The 21979-nt window shown below is 37.6% G+C and overlaps 4 protein-coding genes across 7 annotated transcripts; 3 read left to right on the top strand and 1 right to left on the bottom strand.

Moving 5' to 3' along the window:
• Positions 1-1710: 1710 nt before the first annotated feature.
• Positions 1711-3596, top strand: LOC119980376 (protein FAR1-RELATED SEQUENCE 5-like). Its single transcript, XM_038823052.1, has 3 exons — positions 1711-2533; positions 3195-3279; positions 3344-3596. Exons 1-3 carry the CDS (start codon positions 1711-1713, stop codon positions 3594-3596), a joined length of 1161 nt encoding a protein of 386 aa, XP_038678980.1.
• A 2219-nt stretch (positions 3597-5815) lies between these two features.
• Positions 5816-7609, top strand: LOC120004931. The gene is made up of 2 exons (XM_038854289.1): positions 5816-6150; positions 6279-7609. The coding sequence occupies exon 2, from the start codon at positions 6848-6850 to the stop codon at positions 7598-7600; it is 753 nt and encodes a 250-aa protein (XP_038710217.1). The 5' UTR covers positions 5816-6150; positions 6279-6847; the 3' UTR covers positions 7601-7609.
• Positions 7610-9201: 1592 nt separating this feature from the next.
• Positions 9202-14088, top strand: LOC119983286. 3 transcript variants are annotated; one of them, XM_038826958.1, is made up of 4 exons: positions 9203-9364; positions 9484-9557; positions 10129-10235; positions 12167-14088. In XM_038826958.1, exon 4 carries the CDS (start codon positions 12195-12197, stop codon positions 13773-13775), a length of 1581 nt encoding a protein of 526 aa, XP_038682886.1. In that variant the 5' UTR covers positions 9203-9364; positions 9484-9557; positions 10129-10235; positions 12167-12194; the 3' UTR covers positions 13776-14088. The 3 variants fall into 3 exon arrangements, with proteins under 3 accessions (XP_038682893.1, XP_038682886.1, XP_038682878.1); XM_038826965.1 differs by lacking the exon at positions 10129-10235 and having other exon boundaries at positions 9202-9364; positions 12175-14088; XM_038826950.1 differs by lacking the exon at positions 10129-10235 and having other exon boundaries at positions 9204-9364.
• Positions 14089-15528: 1440 nt separating this feature from the next.
• LOC119983270 (probable receptor-like protein kinase At1g49730) lies at positions 15529-21484 on the bottom strand. 2 transcript variants are annotated; one of them, XM_038826931.1, is made up of 9 exons: positions 20790-21480; positions 19129-19683; positions 18110-18403; positions 17727-17985; positions 17593-17645; positions 16895-16962; positions 16700-16789; positions 16299-16383; positions 15529-16216 (listed from the first exon to the last, which is right to left on the bottom strand). In XM_038826931.1, the coding sequence occupies exons 1-9, from the start codon at positions 20863-20865 to the stop codon at positions 15672-15674; spliced, it is 2025 nt and encodes a 674-aa protein (XP_038682859.1). In that variant the 5' UTR covers positions 20866-21480; the 3' UTR covers positions 15529-15671. The 2 variants fall into 2 exon arrangements, with proteins under 2 accessions (XP_038682859.1, XP_038682867.1); XM_038826939.1 differs by having other exon boundaries at positions 16079-16216; positions 16687-16789; positions 20790-21484.
• Positions 21485-21979: the final 495 nt, after the last annotated feature.

The raw sequence follows: 21979 nt of genomic DNA, 5'->3' as shown, positions 1-21979 counted from the left end.
CTTCCGTATATTACGACGCACAATTAAATAACCTCTTTCCTAGATAGAACTTTCTAGACATTGCTTAGTCATTGTTAATCACTAAAAAGATTACCAAAAAATTTTAGATAATTAAATCAATTAAACTTTGTTTTAATAAAATCAATATAACACACTGAATCATGCAGTTAGATATGTCACAAATATTATCAAATAAGCATGCAATAATAACACCGTGTACTTTAAACAACCTTGATTTATACAAAGAAATATTATTTGTTATTATTTAACAAGTTTGATACAGGTTGCATATAGACATACAAGTAATACACATGCAAAGCACTTAATACAAGTACAAGTAACAAAATTTGATTGGCTTACTCAATATGCACATACAGGTAAACAAAATTTGTAGCAATTCACTGATTAAAAACAAATAGATCAAGTTGAAAAACTTTATCGAATTCATACAATGACAGTTTTAATAGAATCAAAATCGATAATAAACACTTAACAAAAATTTCAGTTGTAATAACTAAAGTAATGATAAAAACCGATTAATAGTACTTGATTGAATTTGTGTATCACATATATTGAGACATACACGGTTAAAAAAAATTTAATTTAATTTTTCATTTGGCAGAGAAGCAGTTAAGCATATAGCATGCTTTGTTCCATTGAAATCAATCCAACTATAACAATTGCACCGAACCAACACAGTAGTAATTATATGACAATTCACATGCACAAACTTATATGACAATTCATTGATTCTGCACTAATCGTTTTTTTTTAATCAAGTTGATATGCACGTACATATAAAGATGGACAGATGCAAAGTTCGTTCAATATGCATGCACCAGTAATTTTATACAAATAAATGATATAGCAAGTTATAGGCGAAATACACGTTTTACCAGATGCAAAATTTGTTCAATACACTTTCAATATATGCAAGCATGCCAGATTTAACAAAGATACAAAAGCCAAACTTCACCTTAAGATTGTTGGATATATATATAGCATGCATAAGTCAATATAGTAATAATTGCATAAACAATGACCAAGTTACACAAACAGTAACATACATTAACAAAACAGTAACATAAATGCAATTGTTTATATTAAAGAATACCAAACCAAAACGTCAAGAAAATTGATAGGAGAACAGCAAGGAAGAGCGAGGTACGGTGTGCACCGAATCTCCTTAAGGTGAATTTGCCCCAGCCACTTGGTGTCAACACTTCCGGACAAACACCTCCCAAGATACAACGCTCTTTTTGTGTAGGTAAGTGACACTTCAATACCACACAACACTTTCGAACCAAGAAAATGAATGTACTCTCAGATTTGTGAACAAAAGAATAAGAGGAGAATAATGGTTTTTGTAGTCTCTCAACTCTACAACTAAGCTCTCTACTTATAGCAGAGCATTTCAACAAAATGGTCCACAAAATCAGCAATATGGACTGATTTTTAGGACTCATTATTGACCCACTTTCATGGTAAAATTATCTCCACTAATCATTGACCATAAACAAACCAAGAAATTTGTGGGCGGACCTTAGCTAACTTTGAATTGGTCATATTATGCACCAATGTATATGAGAATTACACATGAGTGGAAAATGTGTCTTGGAATGAAGTATATTTCATTCAACTACACTTAATGATATTTAATATCATTATTTTCCAACATTAGTCACTAATTTATTCTGGTCTGATTTGAGAATGATTGTTGATTATGTTGACTTTGGGGATGTACTCACCTTTGACACTACATGTGGCACCAACAAAGAGTTAAGACCGTTGGGTGCATTTGTTGGTTTTAACCATCACAAGCAAATGGTGATTTTTGATGGCGCTCTTATGTATGATGAAACTTCTAATTCGTTTGCATGGTTATTTGAAACTTTCTTGAAGGCTCATGGTGGTAAGAGGCCTCAAACAGTGTTTACAGATCAAGATGCTGCTATGTTGAATGCATTGCAGAGAGTGTGGCCTGATACAAGACATGGGTTATGCATTTGGTATTTAAATCAAAATGGAATCAAGCATTTGGGTTGGCGAATGAAAGAAGGTTCTACATTTTTGACTGACTTAAAAAAGTTTATGTTTGAATATGGCGAGGAGGTTGAATTTGAAAGGGAATGGAAGATGTTGCTTGAGAAATATAGTTTGAAGGATAATGAGTGGTTACTTCGTATGTATAGTTGGAAGAAGAAATGGGCAAGATGCTACATGAAGTATGCATTTACGTTGGGTATACGAAGCACACAACTTAGTGAAAGCTTGAATAGTGACTTGAAAGACTACTTGAAGTGTGACTTCAATATCACTGATTTTTTCAAAAATTTTGATAGAGTGGTTGAGCAGAAGCATGAGAAAGAGTTAGAGGCTGAGTTTAAAGCTCACCAAAGGGTACCTCTAGTGGAGTTCTCTGATTCTCCTCTTTTACAACAAGCGGCACAAAGATACACACCACCAATTTTCGCACCTTTTCAAACTCACCTTCAACATGCATTAAGAATGGTGTTTAAAATGAAGGGATCCGGCATGTTTCAACCTTAACCAAATGGAGCTGCCATGTTCCCACAATATTTAAGCAGCCTACATCAAAGTCAAGAATGCTAACTGTTATACCTTTTTTTTTTTAACACTTGAAGTGTGAATAGGATGGTGATTCTTTATTTTCCTTTTGCCTACAGTCTTAGGATACAACCCCTCATCTATGGTCCAATGTGGTATATGATCCCAAGATTTCATTGGAATTTCTAAATTATCCATACCATGGTTAGGTAATCCAAAGAAAATTCTCTGATTCTCCTCTTCTTCTTTTTTAATGGCTAATTTTCCTTTTTTCCAGGGACTTTCCCCAATGAATCATCCACAAGCTAGAATGCCACTGCATAACTTGAACCCTTCATTATATGGTCCCTCCAATGACTCTCTCCAAAATGGTTTCTAAGAGTTAGTTTTGTAAGATGGCTCATGCCACTGCAATATAGACAAAGCTCCAAGTAGGGATTGGATCAACTTGTGTTTATTTTTGTGTAAGATGGTTCAAAATGGCTCATGTCACTGCATGTACTTGTTTATCAACTTGTGTATATTTAGTGTAAGACGATTGTATATAACTAAATATAACAAGGTTTGTGGAGGTCAAGTGATGCGCTTCAATGAGAGGTTCTCCATTCCTTGAATCCCAAGAATAGGATTTGGGAATCCTATTCAACGCAAAATCAGAGAATCAAACAGAGAATTCCACTCAAAATCAGTTCAACGCGTGAGTAGAAAGAGGCAATGTTTGGCAATTTCCACTCAAAGCATCCAATTCAATTTAATGAAAAATTTTCTGAGACAGGGGAATCATATTGAAAAAAATAGACAAGGGAATCGGTCTGATGACTCTCAGGAGAAGTCTGACAGGTCCACACTCTCATGGCTTGTGCAGAGCCGGTTCAACAAGAAAACTTGAAGCTCACGATGCATCGGAGAAACATGTCGGGATCCCAACAGCTTTACAAGCCGGCGCGATAAGGAAGGTCGGATCCTACTTTGTCGAAGCCCCGGCTCACCGGTGGGTGGTAGTTGGTGGTTGTGGGTCTATTGCCTGAACAGTCCATGCGCCGCTGTGGCCTGAGAAGAGGGGGCCGACAAGAGGAAACGTGATTTAGGGATTTTCGCGAAAATGAGGTCCTTTAAGTGATTTAATTTGATCAAAAAAATATTGTAAAAATAAATTAATTGCTGGCCATCCGATTGTGAAGATCAATACCCACCATCTGATTAAACTACAATTGGGGTTGCTGTAGCAGCAGGAACCCTATGTACCGGTGACCAAAATGTATATTTACTCAACCTGAGTCCGCAATCCACGTTTTCCACGCATTCTTTATATCTTGTCAAGATAAGACTTCTATGATTCTTAATGGCCTTGGCGTTTTGCATGTGTGGGTTGATATATATGAACACGTGCAAACGAAGGCCTTATTTTTTTATATTATTTTATGTTTGATTTGATATTTAATTCATTTGATTTGCCTCTAATTTGACATTGTATTCATATTCATATAATTGGTTTTCTCATCCCAACAATTAAATAAAATAACTTATTATATCACATCAAAGTAGATTGACGGATACATTTAATGTATACTACAAGTTGTTCACTGTACAGAGTGATAATAATAGTAATAACTACTTATTACCATAAATAACTAGTTATTAGTGATAATAACTAGTGAGACTATGTAGTTATTAGTGGTAATAATTACTTATTAGACATTAGTGGTAGTAAGTAGTTATTACCTTTAATAATTATTTATTATTGATAATTAGTAGTCACTACCATTTATAACTATTTATCAGTAGTAATAACTACTTATTACCATAAATAAATAGTTATTAGTGGTAATAACTACTTATTAGTGGTAGTAAGTAGTTATTACCCATTATGGTGCTCTAACACTAAATTTTTGGATAAAGTGCAATTTGAAGTGTTGAATATAGCACCCATTGGAGTTGCTCTAACAAGCAAGATAAACATCATAAGTAAATTGACCATACCGGCATACCCCCACTTGTTAAGCCCCACATAGATATGCATACCACCTCGAGAAATAAACAGGTTCAATATAAGCATGGTGAGAACTGGATGTCAATGCCAGATATGAGTAACTTGATTGCTTCTAAGTACAATGTGGTGTTACACCTTCTTAGTTATGAACAATGCTTGACTTTTTTGCCCCTACGTTCTATACCTCCACCTCGACATGAACGTATAACTATCGTAATGGGATTTACGAATGGTAATCACTTCGTTCAGTTGGCATTGACAGATGATTATTCGATGACTCCTATTATGATTCAATGGTTTAGATATAAGTATGATGTTGCAAACGAATGGGTCACTCCGTACAGTGAACAACTTGCGGCATACATTAAATGTACCCGTCAATCTACTTTAATGTGATATAATAAATTACTTTATTTAATTGTTGGGGGTAAGAAAATCAATTATAAGAGATGAGAAAACCAATTATGTGAATATGAATCTAATTTCAAATCGAACGTAAATCAAAGGAATTAATATCAAATCAAACATAAAATAATATAAAAAAAATTTAAACCAATTATTGGGAGTGGGATTACTAGAAAGGGGGTGAGGATACTACTTCTCTTTAGCAAAACGCTGGACCTATTTTTGTTTTAGGTTCCAATCCATCACCCTTTTTAACCTCGTAAAGGGAAGAAAGGGGAAATGAGAAAGAAATAAATGTAGAAATAGAAACAATTTTTTAAACCAAAGGACCAAATGATGAACCTTTTATACAAATTTTATAGCAATGTTTTTGGGTAGTTCTAAATACACATTATTTTTACTTTGTACACACACATTGTTAAATGTGTTGATTTGACACTCTATTATGTCTCTTTGTCCATCATATTATCACGAAATTTTTTTATATAAATATGTAGCATTGAAATCGGTGATTAGACATAAGCATGTCTCTGCCATCCCCTCCCTTCTCAGTCAAAAACTGCGACTTATTCGTGTGACCCCACCTCACCCAAACCAACTAATTACCCTACACAGACTCAAATATATACATACATACATATATATATATAATAAAGTAAAAAAGACAAGCAATTGTAATGAAAATGCAAATACAAGGAAAACTAAACAATGATGACTCTCTCGCTCACGCTCACACCGCCTGTGAGACGGACCCCCCCTCATCATACATCTATGCTCCAACTCTATAAAGTAAAAAAGACAAGCAATTGTAATGAAAATGCAAATACAAGGAAAACTAAACAATGATGACTCTCTCGCTCACGCTCACACCGCCTGTGAGACGGACCCCCCTCATCATACATCTATGCTCCAACTCTATATGTCTATGTCCATTGTCTCTACTACCTCTCTCTCTGTCTCTCTTAGCTTACTCCACGCCATTATAAGGGATGCTAGTGTTTCTACAATGGCAATATCTTTCCTCAAAGTTATTCATCCTCTCTTTGATCCCAGAAAAAAAAACTTGCTTGTTCACAAAGTATTTGTTTATTTTTCTCTTTTATCTCTAAGAGATGATGAAGAGGAGATACTAGCAAAATGGGCTATAATGGCGTGGAGTACGTTTTTCAGTCGAGCCATCTACGTAGGTACGTTTGTGTTTTTTTTATTTAATTTTTTTATCGTTTGACATGAATCATGAAATTAATATAGCACACTAGATATTTATATTTATTTATTGTAAGCAAAATATAATTAAGTCTCCATTGTTCAACAGCTATAGTTTCTCAAGCACCGCCTTGTTTGATAGGACGGACAGAGTGCTCAATCCGTAGCTTGGTCCAGTGTTTGTCCAGTGTTCTAAGGAAGTGAGTCCCTCTTTTAAGTTATTCCAGTTGTCATCTTGTCAGAGAAGATTCGTACGCCTGTGGATGTAAACTTCGTACAAGCTACGGACTACCGTGTGCGCACGACCTTTCAATATACGTAAATGATAGTCAACCTATACCACTTGCTTCAATCGATGCATTCTGGAAGAAACTTGAACTATCGCCATGTGTTTCTCTTAGAGATGATGACATCGATTGTACTATTGAGCTACAAACATTTGCAGAACAATTTAAGCGTCACTCACGACCAGGAAAGTTCAGTCTACTACGGAAGATCAGGGAGATAATTAAACCCTCAACTACTATCGTACAAGATCCAGTTGTTTTGAAAAGTACACGTGGACGTCCCTCTTCTAAGAAAAAAGCAGAATTACATACTCATTGTAATCCTATCACACCCGACTCCGTAGAACACGATTTTCTTCAATCATACCAACAAAGTAGACACAGTATTTCAATGGGACGTCAATCCTCGAAGAAAAAGGCAGGTAAAGTAACTCATACAGAACCAGGGAGACACAGTTGCTCATCCCTCTACGGTACTCCACCACTCCCTACACAAAGGAGTTCCAGATCAAGTAACGTTACGCATGAACATATTTATGTTCATCAGTTTCCCCCAATATTACATCCTTACATTGGGTCTGTACAAGATGTAATACCTGATGGAAATTGCGGCTTTCGGACAATAGCTGTTTGTCTTGGTTTTGGCGAACATGCATGGGATACTGTCCGTCGTGACTTGATAGGTGAGTTGAGCGCATTCTGGCATGAATATGTTGCAATGTTTGGTAGTGAAGAGCATGCATTGGGTGTTCACAACTCACTGAACTTCTTTGAACTAGATAGAGCAGCACCAGTTCAGCATTGGATGACAATGCCAAACATGGGTCTCTTGATTGCTTCGAGGTACAATGTCATACTACACGTTCTTAGTTTTGCACAGAGCTTCACGTATTTACCACTGCGATCAACTCCCCCACCGCAGTATCAGCATGTAGCTATCGCTATCGGACACGTTAATAATAATCACTACGTCCAGGTTTCCTTAGCTGGGGGTTACCCAATGCCTACCATTATGCCTCAGTGGAATTACTTCAGGTATGAGTGCGCAGCTGCATGGGTTTTACCATATATGGAACAACTTGATGTATACATGCAGCATACTCGTTCTAGGTTTCCTCCTGAAACTATTGTGGTAGAAAATTAGTAATGTAACAAATGCTATTATGCTTAAATAGAGTATTTGTTAATAGACTCTGATGTGAATGCTTTAATACATGAAAAATAAAGATTTTTTTTAGCGTAAAAAAATGGCTTGAATTAGTGTACCAAAAAAAAATAAACACCTAATAGTATTTGATTGATCGAAAAAATATGAACAACTAATAAAAACCAATGAATCGGGAGCCTCAGCCTTTTTTTCTCAATTAAAGTATTATAATATTAGATTTCATAATTTTTATAGTAAATTTTGTTATTTTGTTATTAAATTTAATCTAATAATATAATTTTTATTATTATTAAAATTTAGTTTAAACATAGTTATTTTTATTAATATAATGATTTTATAATAATTTTTATTTTTATTAATCTTACATTTAATTTACTAAATTAAATTTACTAATAAAATTAATGTTAAATATAACATCATATTTTTCTTTAAAAAAAATGTAAAAAACTATCCAATCCATGTGGCACGGTCTTTTGACAAGTTAACATCAATGTGATATGATGGATAGAGAGACAAAAAACTATCCATGTCTCGTGTCTCTCTCTAGCAAAAAGAAGGGTAGTTCTACTCACTGTGTGTACTAAGTAAATGCACATTGTTTTTACATTGACTGAGAAGGGAGGGGATGGCAGACATGTTTATGCCTAATCATTGTCTAGTCACTGTGTGTACTAAGTAAAACGTGTGTGTATTTAGCAATTACCTTTTTTATATCAAAACAACTAGAGAATTCAAATCATATTCTTGGTATCTGTGTTGATCCCACTATCTTGAATCTTGAATGCGTGTTGGATTGTATTGTTGAGCTTGTCCTTTTATTTGCCATTCAAAATAAAGGGGTTAATAGAATTTTTGATAATTGAAAGATGACATGTGTTTCAAATTGGTTCCTAATTCTCAAATTGTGCAAATTTAATCATCGAAAGTTTAATTTATTCTAAATTAGACACCAGAGTAGAATTGGGCAATTTCGGTCAGTCAACCTGCTGAGGTGGTAGAATTGAGCAATTTTGGTCATTTGGGTCATTTCATTTACTTGCTTTTATTTGCTATTCATTGCGTTTATTAGTGTTAGTTAGTCATTTGCATATCATTCATCACCAAATTTGTATTGCTTCCTCGTGGATCGATATCGGATTCACCGGTTTATTACTTGTCAATACCCTACACTTGGGGTAAGTACACACACTTTGATATCGGTCATCCGATCCGAATTAAACCAAGTTTGGATATAAGTTATATGTCTGAAATCCAGGTCTAAGTAAATATTTTGTGTCCGATTTAAAACCGGGTCCGAGTCCAAATATAGAAATTTTATTCGATTTACTTGTCTGGATTTAAACCAATCTACGTCCGAAGTCCAATCCGGATTAGCCTCTGGACATGTAAATATTTCATAAACACGTGTTGTTGTCTGACCTGAAACCGATTTTTTTTTTGGGTCGCCCCAACACTAAAATACCAATTAGATTTGGCAATAAATAAATGCTTTTAATATGCATGATACTGTCGGTAATGGGCCAAGCTAAGCCCAAAAAAAAATCTGAACACAATTCCAACCTTTGAAAACTACAACGGCAGATCGTATTTTACTATTTTATTCCATAGTGCAGAGAGATCAACTCTCGAGTCCTCATAGATTATATTCTACTGAAACCCTCCATCTTTTGTCAGAGAATCCCCGCCCCCGTTACCGGAAGTAGAAGAAGAGTGTTGATGAAAACATTCCTTTCTTCTGAGGTTTCCTAATTTTGTTCTCTTTAATTCAAATTCTCGATTTGATTTTGATTTCTCGGTTTATATTTGGATGTTTGTTTGATTGATTGTTATTCGATCTTTCTTTTTGATCTTTTTGTCAGGGTCTGTTTGTACTGGTTTTTGGGTGACAGGAGCGTTACTTGCAGCCTCTATGGTCTCCGATCAGATGTTGTTTGTATGTCTCCATCTTTTGTGCTAGTTTCTGTTCGTTGATTCATTGAATTTACTTTGGCGATTGTAATTCTTTTATCTTATCGGAAGGTTTGAGCTTCTGCGTAGTCGCAGTTAAAGGCAGATATAACTACTGCGTTCGATTTTGGGGGTTTGAATATTTGGGTAGCTGACCCTACTTGACGATTTCACTTATTTGAGTTCTTTCGGATACTCCTTTAATAATATGTTCCCTTTGGTTTGCAGAAGTGCCCTTAGACTTGATTATACCTCATAATAGTGATGCCCGAAGGTTAGGACTTGTTAGGTAGGAAGGAAAAAGGGAAAAAAAAAATAAAAAAGGAAGGAAGAAGATAATTCATACCCATTTCCCTAAGTGACTCTTTTTTTTCGAATTATTAGACATCATACAATATTGCAATATCAAATTTAACTAATAATACCCTTTTGAAACAGTGATTTTTGCAATAACTTGCAAAACAGAAATTCCTTCTGCCTTTTGCATCCTTGTTGTCAGAGATTGAATCTAACTGGATTTCTTTTTATGGTGATGAAAGCTGTTTTCTGAACTGCAGGCTGAGATGTGTGAAGGGACTGTTATTAGCATCTGAATTCTGAACGTGTGTGTGAGTGTGATGACCATTTTTGTAGGAGTTGTCTAAATGCAATCAGCTAAGCAGCAGTAAGACTATTTGGATAATTATTGTTGTGTTGTGATTGTGTTACAACTACGTACTTCACTGCAAAACCACCTTTTGGTCTTTCTCTTTGTTTCCTATGGTTGGTTTTGTCTCAGTATGGGTGAAAGTTAATTTGCTAAGTGTAGATGCAAGTATGTACTGAAGGGTAAAGAGTCTGAATCTTTGATGAAGTTTGCTTGAAATTCCGATGTGAAGTGAGTTTTTGTGGATGTTAATTTTTGCTTGGCTGTTGGTATTTCCATTCACACAAACAAGTGCCTGAATGAATTTTAATCTTCAATATTCATCCGTGTAAGATGTTTGATAAGGAGATGAATTTTTGGGTGGTTAGGAGACTGTTATGCACTGTAATTATTGGGGGTGGTGATGTGATAGAGTAAGAGGACCATCACTCAATAACCAAGCCCCAACCCATCCACAGGCCATTGGCCCTGGCCCAGACCATGCAGTCCAAGGCCCAATGGGGGTTGTAGCCAGACCCTTCTCTGGGAAAAGCCTGGTTACTAAGGAGAGAGAATACCTCTCACCTATATACAACACTTCCTCCCCTCTCCTAACCGATGTGGGACTCTATCAATACCCACCCCTTCAAGACCAACGTCCACGTTGGTCGAGCACCTTGGCCTGCCATGGCAGGGTATTCAGACTCAGGACCCTTCCCTATCCCTATCCTTTCGGCCCCATATAACAGAACACCAAGGTCGGCCACTCCGCGGACGCGGCCCCAAGGACCAGGGGCACAAGGCCCATGGATACTAGAGCTCCCCACAGGGCTCGAACGAGGGCTCCGATACCAATGATAGAGTAAGAGGACCATCACTTAATAACCAAGCCCCAACCCATCCACAGGCCATTGGCCCTGGCCCAGACCATGCGGTCCAAGGCCCAATGGGGGTTGTAGCCAGACCCTTCTCTGGGAAAAGCCTGGTTACTAAGGAAAGGGAATACCTCTCACCTATATACAACACTTCCTCCCCTCTCCTAACTGATGTGGGACTCTATCAATATGATATTTTTATGGAAGGAAGGTAGAGCGTAGATTAAGCAGCGATTTTACTTTCTATCTCAAGGCTGTTGGTGCTTGATGAACCCATATCACTTGGACTTAACTGCTATTGAATGTCATTAAAAATGATCGGTATGATATATGTGATATGTAATCTTGCTATATTGACTCCGTTTTGTAGAACTTATATTTGGGAAAAATAAGCTAGCTTATAAGTTGTCAAAAATAAGCTAGCTTATAAAGTGCCAAGTGTTTGGTGATAGTTTTAAGGCTCGTAGAGTTTATATTTGGATAAAATAGGAGAAACTTGTGTGCGAGCGTAACTGTAGAAATAAGCTTCATTTAGTAGCTTCTAATTTTGAAACACATGCGCTAGCGTATTTAGGTGGAATTTTCAAGCTAGCCTAATCGCTCCACCAAACGGAGCCTGTAATGTTTTGGCTGCTGTGATGATGTGTTCCTTCTGCCATGTACACCCCAAGATGGGATGCATACTCGCAAAATTTTGCCCCAATCTGTCCTATCTATGTAGTAAATAGTGACTTGAAGTTTAGTTAATATGTTGATATCACTCTTTTTCTCATTACTGAAGTAGAGAGATGCAATAGTTGAATGCACATCTTAACTTGCCTTTTGGGAAGTAGGAGTTGCATTTGGTGGTGGTCTAATTTTGCTCATGTTGCCTTATAAAGTTTCCTCACAATAAAAAGAAAAAAAGTACTCATGTTAATACTGATGTTATAATTCAGCTGGGATTGTGGGTGTGAGAAAACATTAGAAAATGATAGATCCAATTTCCTTCCTAGGTGCTGTGCATGTGATGGTCAGAGTTTTCTGTGCTTTTGTTATGGATGTCTTGTTTTTTCTATTGTTTGGTCATTTATATTATCTTCTTTTGTCCTTAAGTAATTTAGGATTATTTTGAGAAAAAGCAATGGCCAATGCGAATACATCAGCACCAATCATCTCTTCAGAGTCCTTGGAACAAAGAGGTGTGCATTTGACAAATTCGAACATGAACATAGTTCAACCTCCGTTAAGCCAACAGGGTCAAATCTCTTCTGATGGTCCTGTGGGTATTCTCTGGGATATTGAGAACTGCCCTGTCCCAAGTGATGTCCGTCCTGAAGATGTAGCTGGAAACATCAGAATGGCTTTGCGGGTACACCCAGTCATTAAAGGAGCTCTGATGATGTTTTCTGCATATGGGGATTTTAATGCCTTCCCCAGGCGACTCAGAGAGGGCTGTCAGAGAACTGGTGTCAAACTCATTGATGTCCCAAATGGTAGGAAGGATGCTGCTGACAAGGCTATTTTGGTTGACATGTTTCTCTTTGCCCTTGACAACCCTCCGCCATCTTCTATTGTGCTCATCTCTGGGGATGTTGATTTTGCTCCTGCACTTCACATACTCGGTCAACGTGGATATACTGTAATCCTTGTTATCCCTTCTGGGGTAGGTGTTTCATCTGCTCTGAGCAGTGCTGGTAAGTTTGTCTGGGACTGGCCTAGTGTGGCTCGTGGGGAAGGTTTTGTTCCACGGACTAAACCTTTATTTCCTCCTCGTAGTGGTCCAGTTGACATTGCTGGATATCTCAAGGGATGCCATATCAGTGACAATTTTGATGGTCAAAATGAAGAGGAGGCAATTGTGTATAGAGGATTCTCTCAAAGTTATTGCAACACTAGAGATTTCTCTATGTTGTCACGGTCGCTTTCTGAATACAACAGCAGTTGTTCAATTGCCATGCCTTGTTTTCCCTCAACTTTGAGGTCACAAAGCCTCCCCTCTGGTTTGAATGAAGTGTCTGCAGGCCCTGTTTCTTCTGTTGATCAAGTCGAACCAATTATGTGGGTACAGCCAGGGGACATAAATGGTCTGAAGATGCAGCTGGTAAAGTTGCTTGAGCTTTTTGGAGGGTGTCTGCCTCTTACCCGTGTTCCTTCTGAATATCAGAAAACTTTTGGGCGGCCTCTTTATGTATCAGAATATGGGGTGCCCAAACTCGTAAATCTTTTCAAGAAAATGAGTGATGCCATGGCAATGGATGGGAAGGGCAAAAAGAAATTTGTCTACCTCCGAAACTGGAAGGCAGGCCCAAGTGCACCGCCTTTGCCCTTGGCCAGGAAGGTTAAAAAGGGGAAAGGTGCTCAGGAAGAGTGTATTGATGTTGTTATAGGTAATGGTTCCTCAGATGAGTTTTCAGATGAGGAAAGAGTACTGATTGAGGAACATGATGAGATGAGGAACAGTGCAGCAGCTCGGTCAAATATTGATGATGATGATCTTGGGCAATTCAAGCTTGAGCTGCAAGAAATTCTCGTTAGCTACTCTTGTAGGATTATTTTGGGCAGTTTTGAGGCGATATACCAGCAACGATACAAGAAACCATTGGATTATCAAAAGTTTGGTGTGGATCAGCTGGAGGAGCTGTTTGAGAAGGTGAGAGATGTTGTGGTCTTGCATGAAGAACCAGTAACCAAGAAGAAGTTCCTGGAAGCAGTTGGCGGCTAGAAAAGTGGCAGCTGCTGCATCTTGTAAGATTTAACTCTTCTGACCAATATATTGATCAGACATCTAAGGTATGCTAATGATTGGCTGTTCTCTTCAATTCATTAAAATTTTTTTCCCTTTTTCTAACTCATAGTACATAGTTAATAACTGGACAAACCGAGAACATGCATGCTTATTTTTATGCTTGTCACTAAGTTGATATGAAGGTTAATTTCAATGTAAGGCTCGTGCCTAGTCGTTATAACTCTGGAATGTTAGTCTGAATCCATTTGTAAATTGAAATCATTTTGTTTAATGGTGTTCCCAACTACTCCATGTAGTGGCATTTGTAAAGACCTGCATGTGTAAATTGAAAAGCGAAGAACAAAATGCCAGGGATGCTTTGAATGTTCGGTACAGTTCAACCACTTGGTGAAACACAGAGAATTCATCAGTGAATTCACAGAAGAGGTATTTACCTGTGACGTCAGCGAATTTGATGCTCGTCACCCTTGGCGATGGAGTTGTATCCATCTTTTGTAATAAGTTTCGCTACAACACCTGTTGCTCTAGCTAATTGTCCGCCCTTTTCAAGTGTGATTTCTGTGTTATGTATGGCCATGCCCAAGGACATTTGGTTGAAGTGGATTCTTCGTTTTGATCAATCAAAACCTCTTCCCTAATTGTACGAGTTTATTCCAAAGCATGAATTTGGATATGTTAGTTGTTTGTTCGATATGTTAATTACTTGTTCTCATCCTCTGCTAAATTTGCATCCACAGATTAGTTTCTTGTTGCAGTGAGGGGTTAAATTCCGTCCCAGTTTCGCATACTCCATGCCACCGTTTCGGCATTTCCATTGTCATTGAAGCGCTCACTTTCTGCTCAATTTCCAGTATCAAGAGCACCAATGATCATGTTACTGCCAAACCCTGCAGCTTGTCACAATCCATGACCTTTTTTTCAGGCCAAGAAATTTGGGGTATGGGTGGTATGGAGGAAGCCAAATGTTTCTGGGTAGGCTCTAATAAAACCTGGCAATGATCGGACTCTCGAGGTGAGACTCGGACAACACGGCGCTGAAGCCATCGATCGCATGTTTGTAGGTGTAGAGATGGATTTGAAGGTCATGAGGTCACATGCACTGGCAGGTCAATTTAAAGCAATGCAAGCAATAAAAACTAAGAGAAAATGAATCAAATTTTACAGAAAGTCAGCAAGCTTGTAAGCAGAAGTCCCCTGAATGCCGGTATTCATCGAAACGCTGGGAAGGATCTGAAATTCATACAATAATCAGTACTTATAATTCATCTATGGCGACAATGTTCCAATGTGTTCTAGGATAAAGGCAAAAGAGTGTCCCTTAATTTACACACTCAAGGAAGTGACTACTGCTACAAGCATCATTCAATGGCTACTTGTGTAACTCAAGATCGTCGTCGTCGCCACAAAAACAGTCAAGCAATCAGAAATGATGAACAGAACAAGTCCACCATAGGTCAAGAATGCCCTACAACAAGAGATAATCATTTGATTTACTGATCTAAAACATCATAACAATCCACGGTGCAAAGACGTCACAATTTTGAAACACTTCTCAAGTTCAATTTCATGTATGGAGAAGATCTGCTTCTGTTAAGACATTTCTTCTTTCCATAATTCACTCAAGAAGAAGAATGGCAGTATAAATGTCTAAATTTGTGAAACACTACAAAATTGCAAGATCGTCGTACCAAAACAAAAAACACTTGCAATGAATTACTTCAAAAATGCCTTTTCCCTTCAACAGGATGTAATATATAAAATACCTGTCAACTCAAAACACGACTTGTCATTTGATGCTGTATAAACCTGAATTTTCTGAAGCTCCAGGGAATAATTACAATGACAGGTGACTGAAGTGAGAAAATGATTTCCTCAAATGGACGGTACATTTGAAGGAGATTGTGGAGAGCCAGTTTCAAGTAGAAAACTTCTACTGCAATGCGATCTAGATGTACTTGAAGAAGAAGCAAGGTATCTTCCATCCCCGCTGTGAAAACCAGATTCACTCCTATGCATTTTGCCCTTGCTTGCTCTTCCTCTACCTTCACTTCCTCCATATTCTTCATCTTCCATAGCTTGGACGAACCCACTATGCATGACGTCTGAGCTTTCATATAAAAGCCGAAGGACCTGTTTGATTGAAGGCCTAGCCCGCCCTTCTTTCTGGGTGCACCATTCCGCAATAGTTGCAACTGTTTGAAGCTGTTCTAAGTCAACTGAGTCTCTAATACGAGGATCTACCAATTCATGTAGGTCTGATTCTGGTTCCATGAATGTTTGAGACCATTCTACCAAATTCTTGCTGTCTTGAATAGCTCGTCTTCCAGTTATGATCTCCAACAGTACCACCCCATAGCTATATACATCACTCTTCTCAGTGAGCTCTTGAGTGACCACATACTCGGGATCCATGTAACCTGGAGCCATACAAAATCCTTATTGTTAGCAGAATAACATTTAAGAACTGTGTTTATGCTATCTAATTACTTCTTGACAAACCTGGAGTCCCCCGGATATCAGTATTTATCGGTTCAAAGCTTACAAACCCATCTTTTGAGGCCTGCGCAAGGCCAAAATCTGCAACCTGGAAGGTGGAAGCATGGTGTAAAGTACTTATTTCATATCTTTTTACACATAAAAATGGTATTGGGAAGAGAATAGAAAAAATCAAACTTTAATTACGCTACTTTCCGTGTCCGAGGATACCATTAGGTCAAAGAATTGGAGAAAGACAATTGGAAAGCTAAGAGTGTGTCTAGCAAGTACTGAACAAAGATAAATTCTTCTCAAAGAAAAAACAAAGATTAATTGCATTCATAATAATTCTTCAAAATTTCCAATTTGATCCAAAAAAGAACAAGCTCAATACACGACAACAAATGCAGACCTCCCTTAACAACCTTAGCAACAAAATTCTCATCAAGCAAAATGTTGCTGGATTTAATGTCCCTATGGCATAGCGGTGGATCACAATAGAAATGAAGGTACTCCTGCATGCCAAAACAATGGATAAGGATGAGAGATCAACCCAAAATCCCAGTATTCTAATATACAAAATATAATAGCAAACCACGATGATAACTACTTGGCGATACCAGGGCATTAGCCACATCAATGGCAATTTGGATTCTGATCTGCCAACTCAAAGGGGTTTTTCCTGGACCTGCAAGAATATAAGGTCAAAATAATTTAGAAGACATCATGTAATCAGGAAGATTTGAAAATTTGTAGTATAATAATAAGCTTTCTTGAGGTCTGCAGTATGCATGATTCATCTATAATGAAATCATCGCCAATATTTGACAGTATGTAAACAGCTAAACATTCTATATATACATTGTTGCTAGATATACTCATTAATATTGTGAGAGAGAAAGAAAGTCATCATCAGAGATCAACACATTGAAAAACATGAATTCATTGGTAAACAACTCATGTGCACAAGGCTCCCGCAGTGGGCAGGGTCAGGGACAGACAAGATGTACACAGCCTTCCAGCACATAATATGCAGAGAGGCTGTTTATGGGGTTTGAACCCATGACCTCTAAGTTGCACCTCTGAAGCTTAATCATCGGGCCACATTTTCGCCTATTAAAAAAAAGTGAATTCATTGTGAGGGAAATTAATGGGATTGTTGAACTTCAATGGAGTAGCTTTCAACTAATCCTTGCATCGCATCCTCCTCCCACCCAAGAAGAAAAGCGATAAGAGCTTGATAAAAAAGAACCAAAAAACTAAATATATATACGCGAATGAAAGAGCAAAAGTTTCTGAAAAATATGGAGAAGCATACAATGAAGATGATCCTTTAAGCTTCCATTCGACATATATTCATACAGAAGAAACCTGCCATGAAACAAGTAGAATATCTTACCTTGCATGTACTTTAAGGTCAATCACTCACATATAAAAACAAAAATAGACCACCTCTCATGCTTTTCAATGCAAAAGCCTCTTAGAGAAACAAGATGACGATGATGCAATCTAGCAACAAGTTCTATCTCTCTGCAGAATTCATCCTCAGCCTGCTCTGAAACTTTGTTCATCCTCTTCACTGCTGCCACTAAACCATCAGCAAACTGACTCTTGTATACAGTTCCAAACCCCCCTTGTCCAATGATAATGTCGAAATTGTCTGTAGCCTTCTTTATCTCCTTGTAGCTAAATTTTCGAAACATTGATGGACCTGCATTTAAACAAAACCGACACACACAAGTACACATGAGAGAGAGAGAGAGAGAGATTTCGTCTACGTCAGCTTTTAGTTTTTTAGAAAAGCACATAACCAGAAATAAAACTTACAACTGTACCTTCTTGAAATTTCCTTGTAGGCCGCGAAGGATGCAAAACTTTTGATGAAATCCCATCTAAATTCCCTGGATCTTCAAGCTCTTTGCTTTTTTGACGTATAAGTATAATCAAGACAACGAGCATTATAAGAGCAACTGCTGTAACAGTGATACCTATACCCGGGATTAATGTGAGGTGGTAGTGATGATGACCTTCATTCAGGTGTGGACCCGACATAAGGTGGTTTGGACTAGCGGCAATCAATGGACTGGGAGAAGCCTCAGGGGCCGATGGCGAGGAAGGTGGCTGTGAAACTAGCAAAGAAAATTGCAGTAAAATAATAGCTAATGTTGGATTCTGGAGCAACAAGAATAAATAGGACTTCTGGGTACACTACAACCATAGAAAAACTGTTCAAAGCTTGATAGGTTTTTCCAGGAAGGGATATGAGATCTGAAGCTTGGAAAAAAATCCCTCCTTGTTCCATACATTTTCTCAATGACTACTACCCCATTCATAATTCGTTTATTGCCGAAGTTTTATCCTAGTTCCCTTTTATTGAGCATTTGATGTGATTTCTTAAGTCTCAGTTGAGCTCTTTGCCACTATTCTGTAAAGAATACGTGTAGTGTGTACTATAAGGCATTAAGGGCTGCATCACTGTGTTGGCTTTTTTACTTTTTTGTTTTTTGAATAATTAAAATTTTATTGAAGCAATCAAGCAACTAGAAGGTGCAGCAGAAACTACAAAGAGGCCAACTAATTTCCTCAAACAAACTGTTACAAAATAAAGAAGACCAAAATTTGACACAATGAAACCAATTATCGATAAATACATCCACCAAGATATGCATAGACGAAAACATCCTATTATTTCTTTTCATAAAGAAGACCAATGTATTTGCTTTTTCCTTTTTCTTTTCCTAAAATAAATTATAAACAAGACTCAAATAGTGAAGTAACATGAAGGCATGCGCAAGGAAATAGTTTGCAAAATTAGGGGGAGCAAAATTATCTCTCTCATCTATACTAGTCATACCTGGAGGTATGTTAAGCCCTTCAACTCCAAAAAAGCAGCTTGCAATTTCAACAGCTGAACCATCGTCCATTTGGCTTGCAAGTGCAGCAAAAGTAGCATCACGGCATGTACTAAATGTCACATTATCTTCAGTGGCCCCCAACAAATGATGAAGGTATGTGATTCCAGCATTTACACACTTCTTGCATTTACTTTCCACTGAAAGGGGTACTTTACAGTTTTCCGTAACATCTTCAAACTTTGGCGATAGCAGCATTTGTGTGACACTTGTCCGACCCTTACACTCATAATTTACTGGAATTTTTGTCCCAAAACCACAAAAAGCTGTTGCATTTCGAGGAACACCATAGAGTTCCATGGTTTGTGATATAGAACTGAGGCAAATGTCAGATATGTTTGAAGGAACCCCTAAGCTGCCAGTTGCATTTGCATAACGAGCAATAGAAAGGGCAACAAAAGTATTAATATAGCGGCAGCACTTTCCCCTCTCGTCTTTATTGGAGCATGCAGAGGCCGCTAGAGTAAAGTTTGAACCCCTCAAATCTAAGGGGCAATCTGCAAAAGAAGCAAGAGTGATCATCAACGGTAAGACACCAATTATTTGGTTCGGTATTAACCACCCAAGGCCCGGACAATTGACCACCAGGTTAGCACCAGTAAATTGTTCAAATGAATAGCAATCAGTCTCAGATTTAATGAAACCGTCAAATCATTAATGTAAAAGGTTGATTAATGTAAAAGGCATCAAAAAAGCCCTCCCTTTTTTTTTTTACTATTTAAGAGTTTCCAAGACATAGAGTTTTACCATGTATGCCAGACTGCAATCCATTATACATTGAGGTCCTAAACAACAAGGCAAATCAATAATCATGGAATTTCATACAACAAAAAAAAAATTCATTTGTTCATTTGTATTGAGCAGAAACACAAAGTAATCCCGAAAGCATTACACTAATACACAAACAAATCAAGGAAACCGCAAAAACTCACAGGCCACAGCAAGTACCTGCCGTAAGTTATTCATATCAGTTACCCTTTTTACCAGTAATACATAAAGAAGAAAAACGAAGTACCAATCTTCAATGACCTAGACAGGGAGTCAAATTTAGAACACCAAAAGCCAGAATGAAGAGCAATGTATACAAGTTTCAAGTCACACGCATCTGCAAAATAACAGTGTTACTGAGGAAGACACAGAATTACTCATCTAGTCACATTCAAAATGCATTCACAATCAAACCAGGCAAGAAAACAAAGAATAGCAGAAGAATTTTGAAGTACTAAAATCAACCCCATGCCAAACATTCCTCGAAGAAAGAAACAAGAAGTAACTAATTGCAGAATGAACCCAGACCTCCATTTTCAGAATACAACAATGGATTCAGGCGTTCTTACATAATTACAAAAGAAGAAACAAATAAGCCATAAAACCACAAGGGCCATCTAATCAGAACACATTATCGTAATGAAAATAGAAACAACGAAAATAACTAACAAAAATAGACACACAAAAGAAGCTCAGATGATTCAAGCCAAAACCCAAAACCCAAAACCCATTTCCATCAAATGCATAGAAAAGAATGGGTCGCAATTCTTAGTGATTTACGAAGAGTAAAGCAGAGGTACTAGGTAACAAATAAATGAAAGAGCCACCAACCCACCTGCCATTATTGAAGGGACCTTCATTAGGAGAAATCCTAGCACTGACAACAAGAAGGCCTGTACGTACACTCCCATTGTTGAGGCTGGAGAAAAAAAGTCGAGCCCACAGAGATGGAGAGAGAGAGAGAGAGAGAGAGAGCGAGTGCTTAAAGCTTATACTAACACATTATTCAGTAGAGAAGAGTGAGTGAAGACTGAGAGGGACGGCACGCAGTTGTTCATGAAAACCCTCTTGACTCTCCTCTGCTCTCTCTCTCCAGACCAGAGTCGATGAAATTCATAATAATTTAATTGACATTGAAAATACTGGGTCTGGGACTCTGGGGTGGGAGTGCGTGGACCCACTGAGTGAGAAAAGCGTCATCATCTTCTGATCTATTGCTCCCAAGTGATTTTGTGCAGTGAGTATCCAATATTAACGTAACCCAGTTGGCTTGATTCCAGATAAATCACATGCGAAGTCTGTCTATGATTCCAGAGCTTTGAGTTTGGAAGTATTAAAATCACTGTTCTTGTCTTATTTCAGAGAGTTTAGTGAAGATGGTGGCCATGTTTTTGACAGCTAAAGTAAGGATTTTGAGATTGACCCACCTCAATTATCCTTGCAATGCACGCCTGGAATGTAGTGGATTACATGTTTATGAAACTTTTTTTGTGCAAATTCCTTGCAAGCTACTCCTGAATTCAGAAAAAGGAAACAAAAAAGAGAAATACTTTGCTTCTCCTGAACCAAAAAGCAAAAAAGACGTCAGTATAGTCTGGAATCTGGATACCAAAAAAGAGAGCTGTGAGGCCCATGGGCTTGTGAGTAACTAGATTTGGGCCACAGAAGCCCATCAAGCAATAAACACAAAGCCCAAATGCATGAGTATTGGTCTATGTAAACACTGAATACTTGGATCATCCATTCTCCCCAAATATCTAACAATCAAAAGTGTTGATGTGAAAAATTGAACTTTATTCTCTAAATAGATATTTTATTCCCAACCAACTCGACCACATGGGTGTTTTGTAGAGTAAATTGATTAGAGAAGGATAAGGAAGCACTAATGGCGACTTGTAAGTATCAAATTTGTAGAAAAAGACTACTACTTTTTCATGACATAATAGACGATTGAGAATGAAATTAGAATTACAGAAAGAACTAGCAACATACCCGCGTTACGCTGCGAGAATTACATTTTTACTT

Source organism: Tripterygium wilfordii, chromosome 2 (assembly GCF_013401445.1).
Source record: "Tripterygium wilfordii isolate XIE 37 chromosome 2, ASM1340144v1, whole genome shotgun sequence".
Taxonomy (NCBI): Eukaryota; Viridiplantae; Streptophyta; class Magnoliopsida; order Celastrales; family Celastraceae; genus Tripterygium; species Tripterygium wilfordii.
Note: the sequence above shows the minus strand (reverse complement) of the source record. Positions and strands in the feature narration are given on the sequence as shown.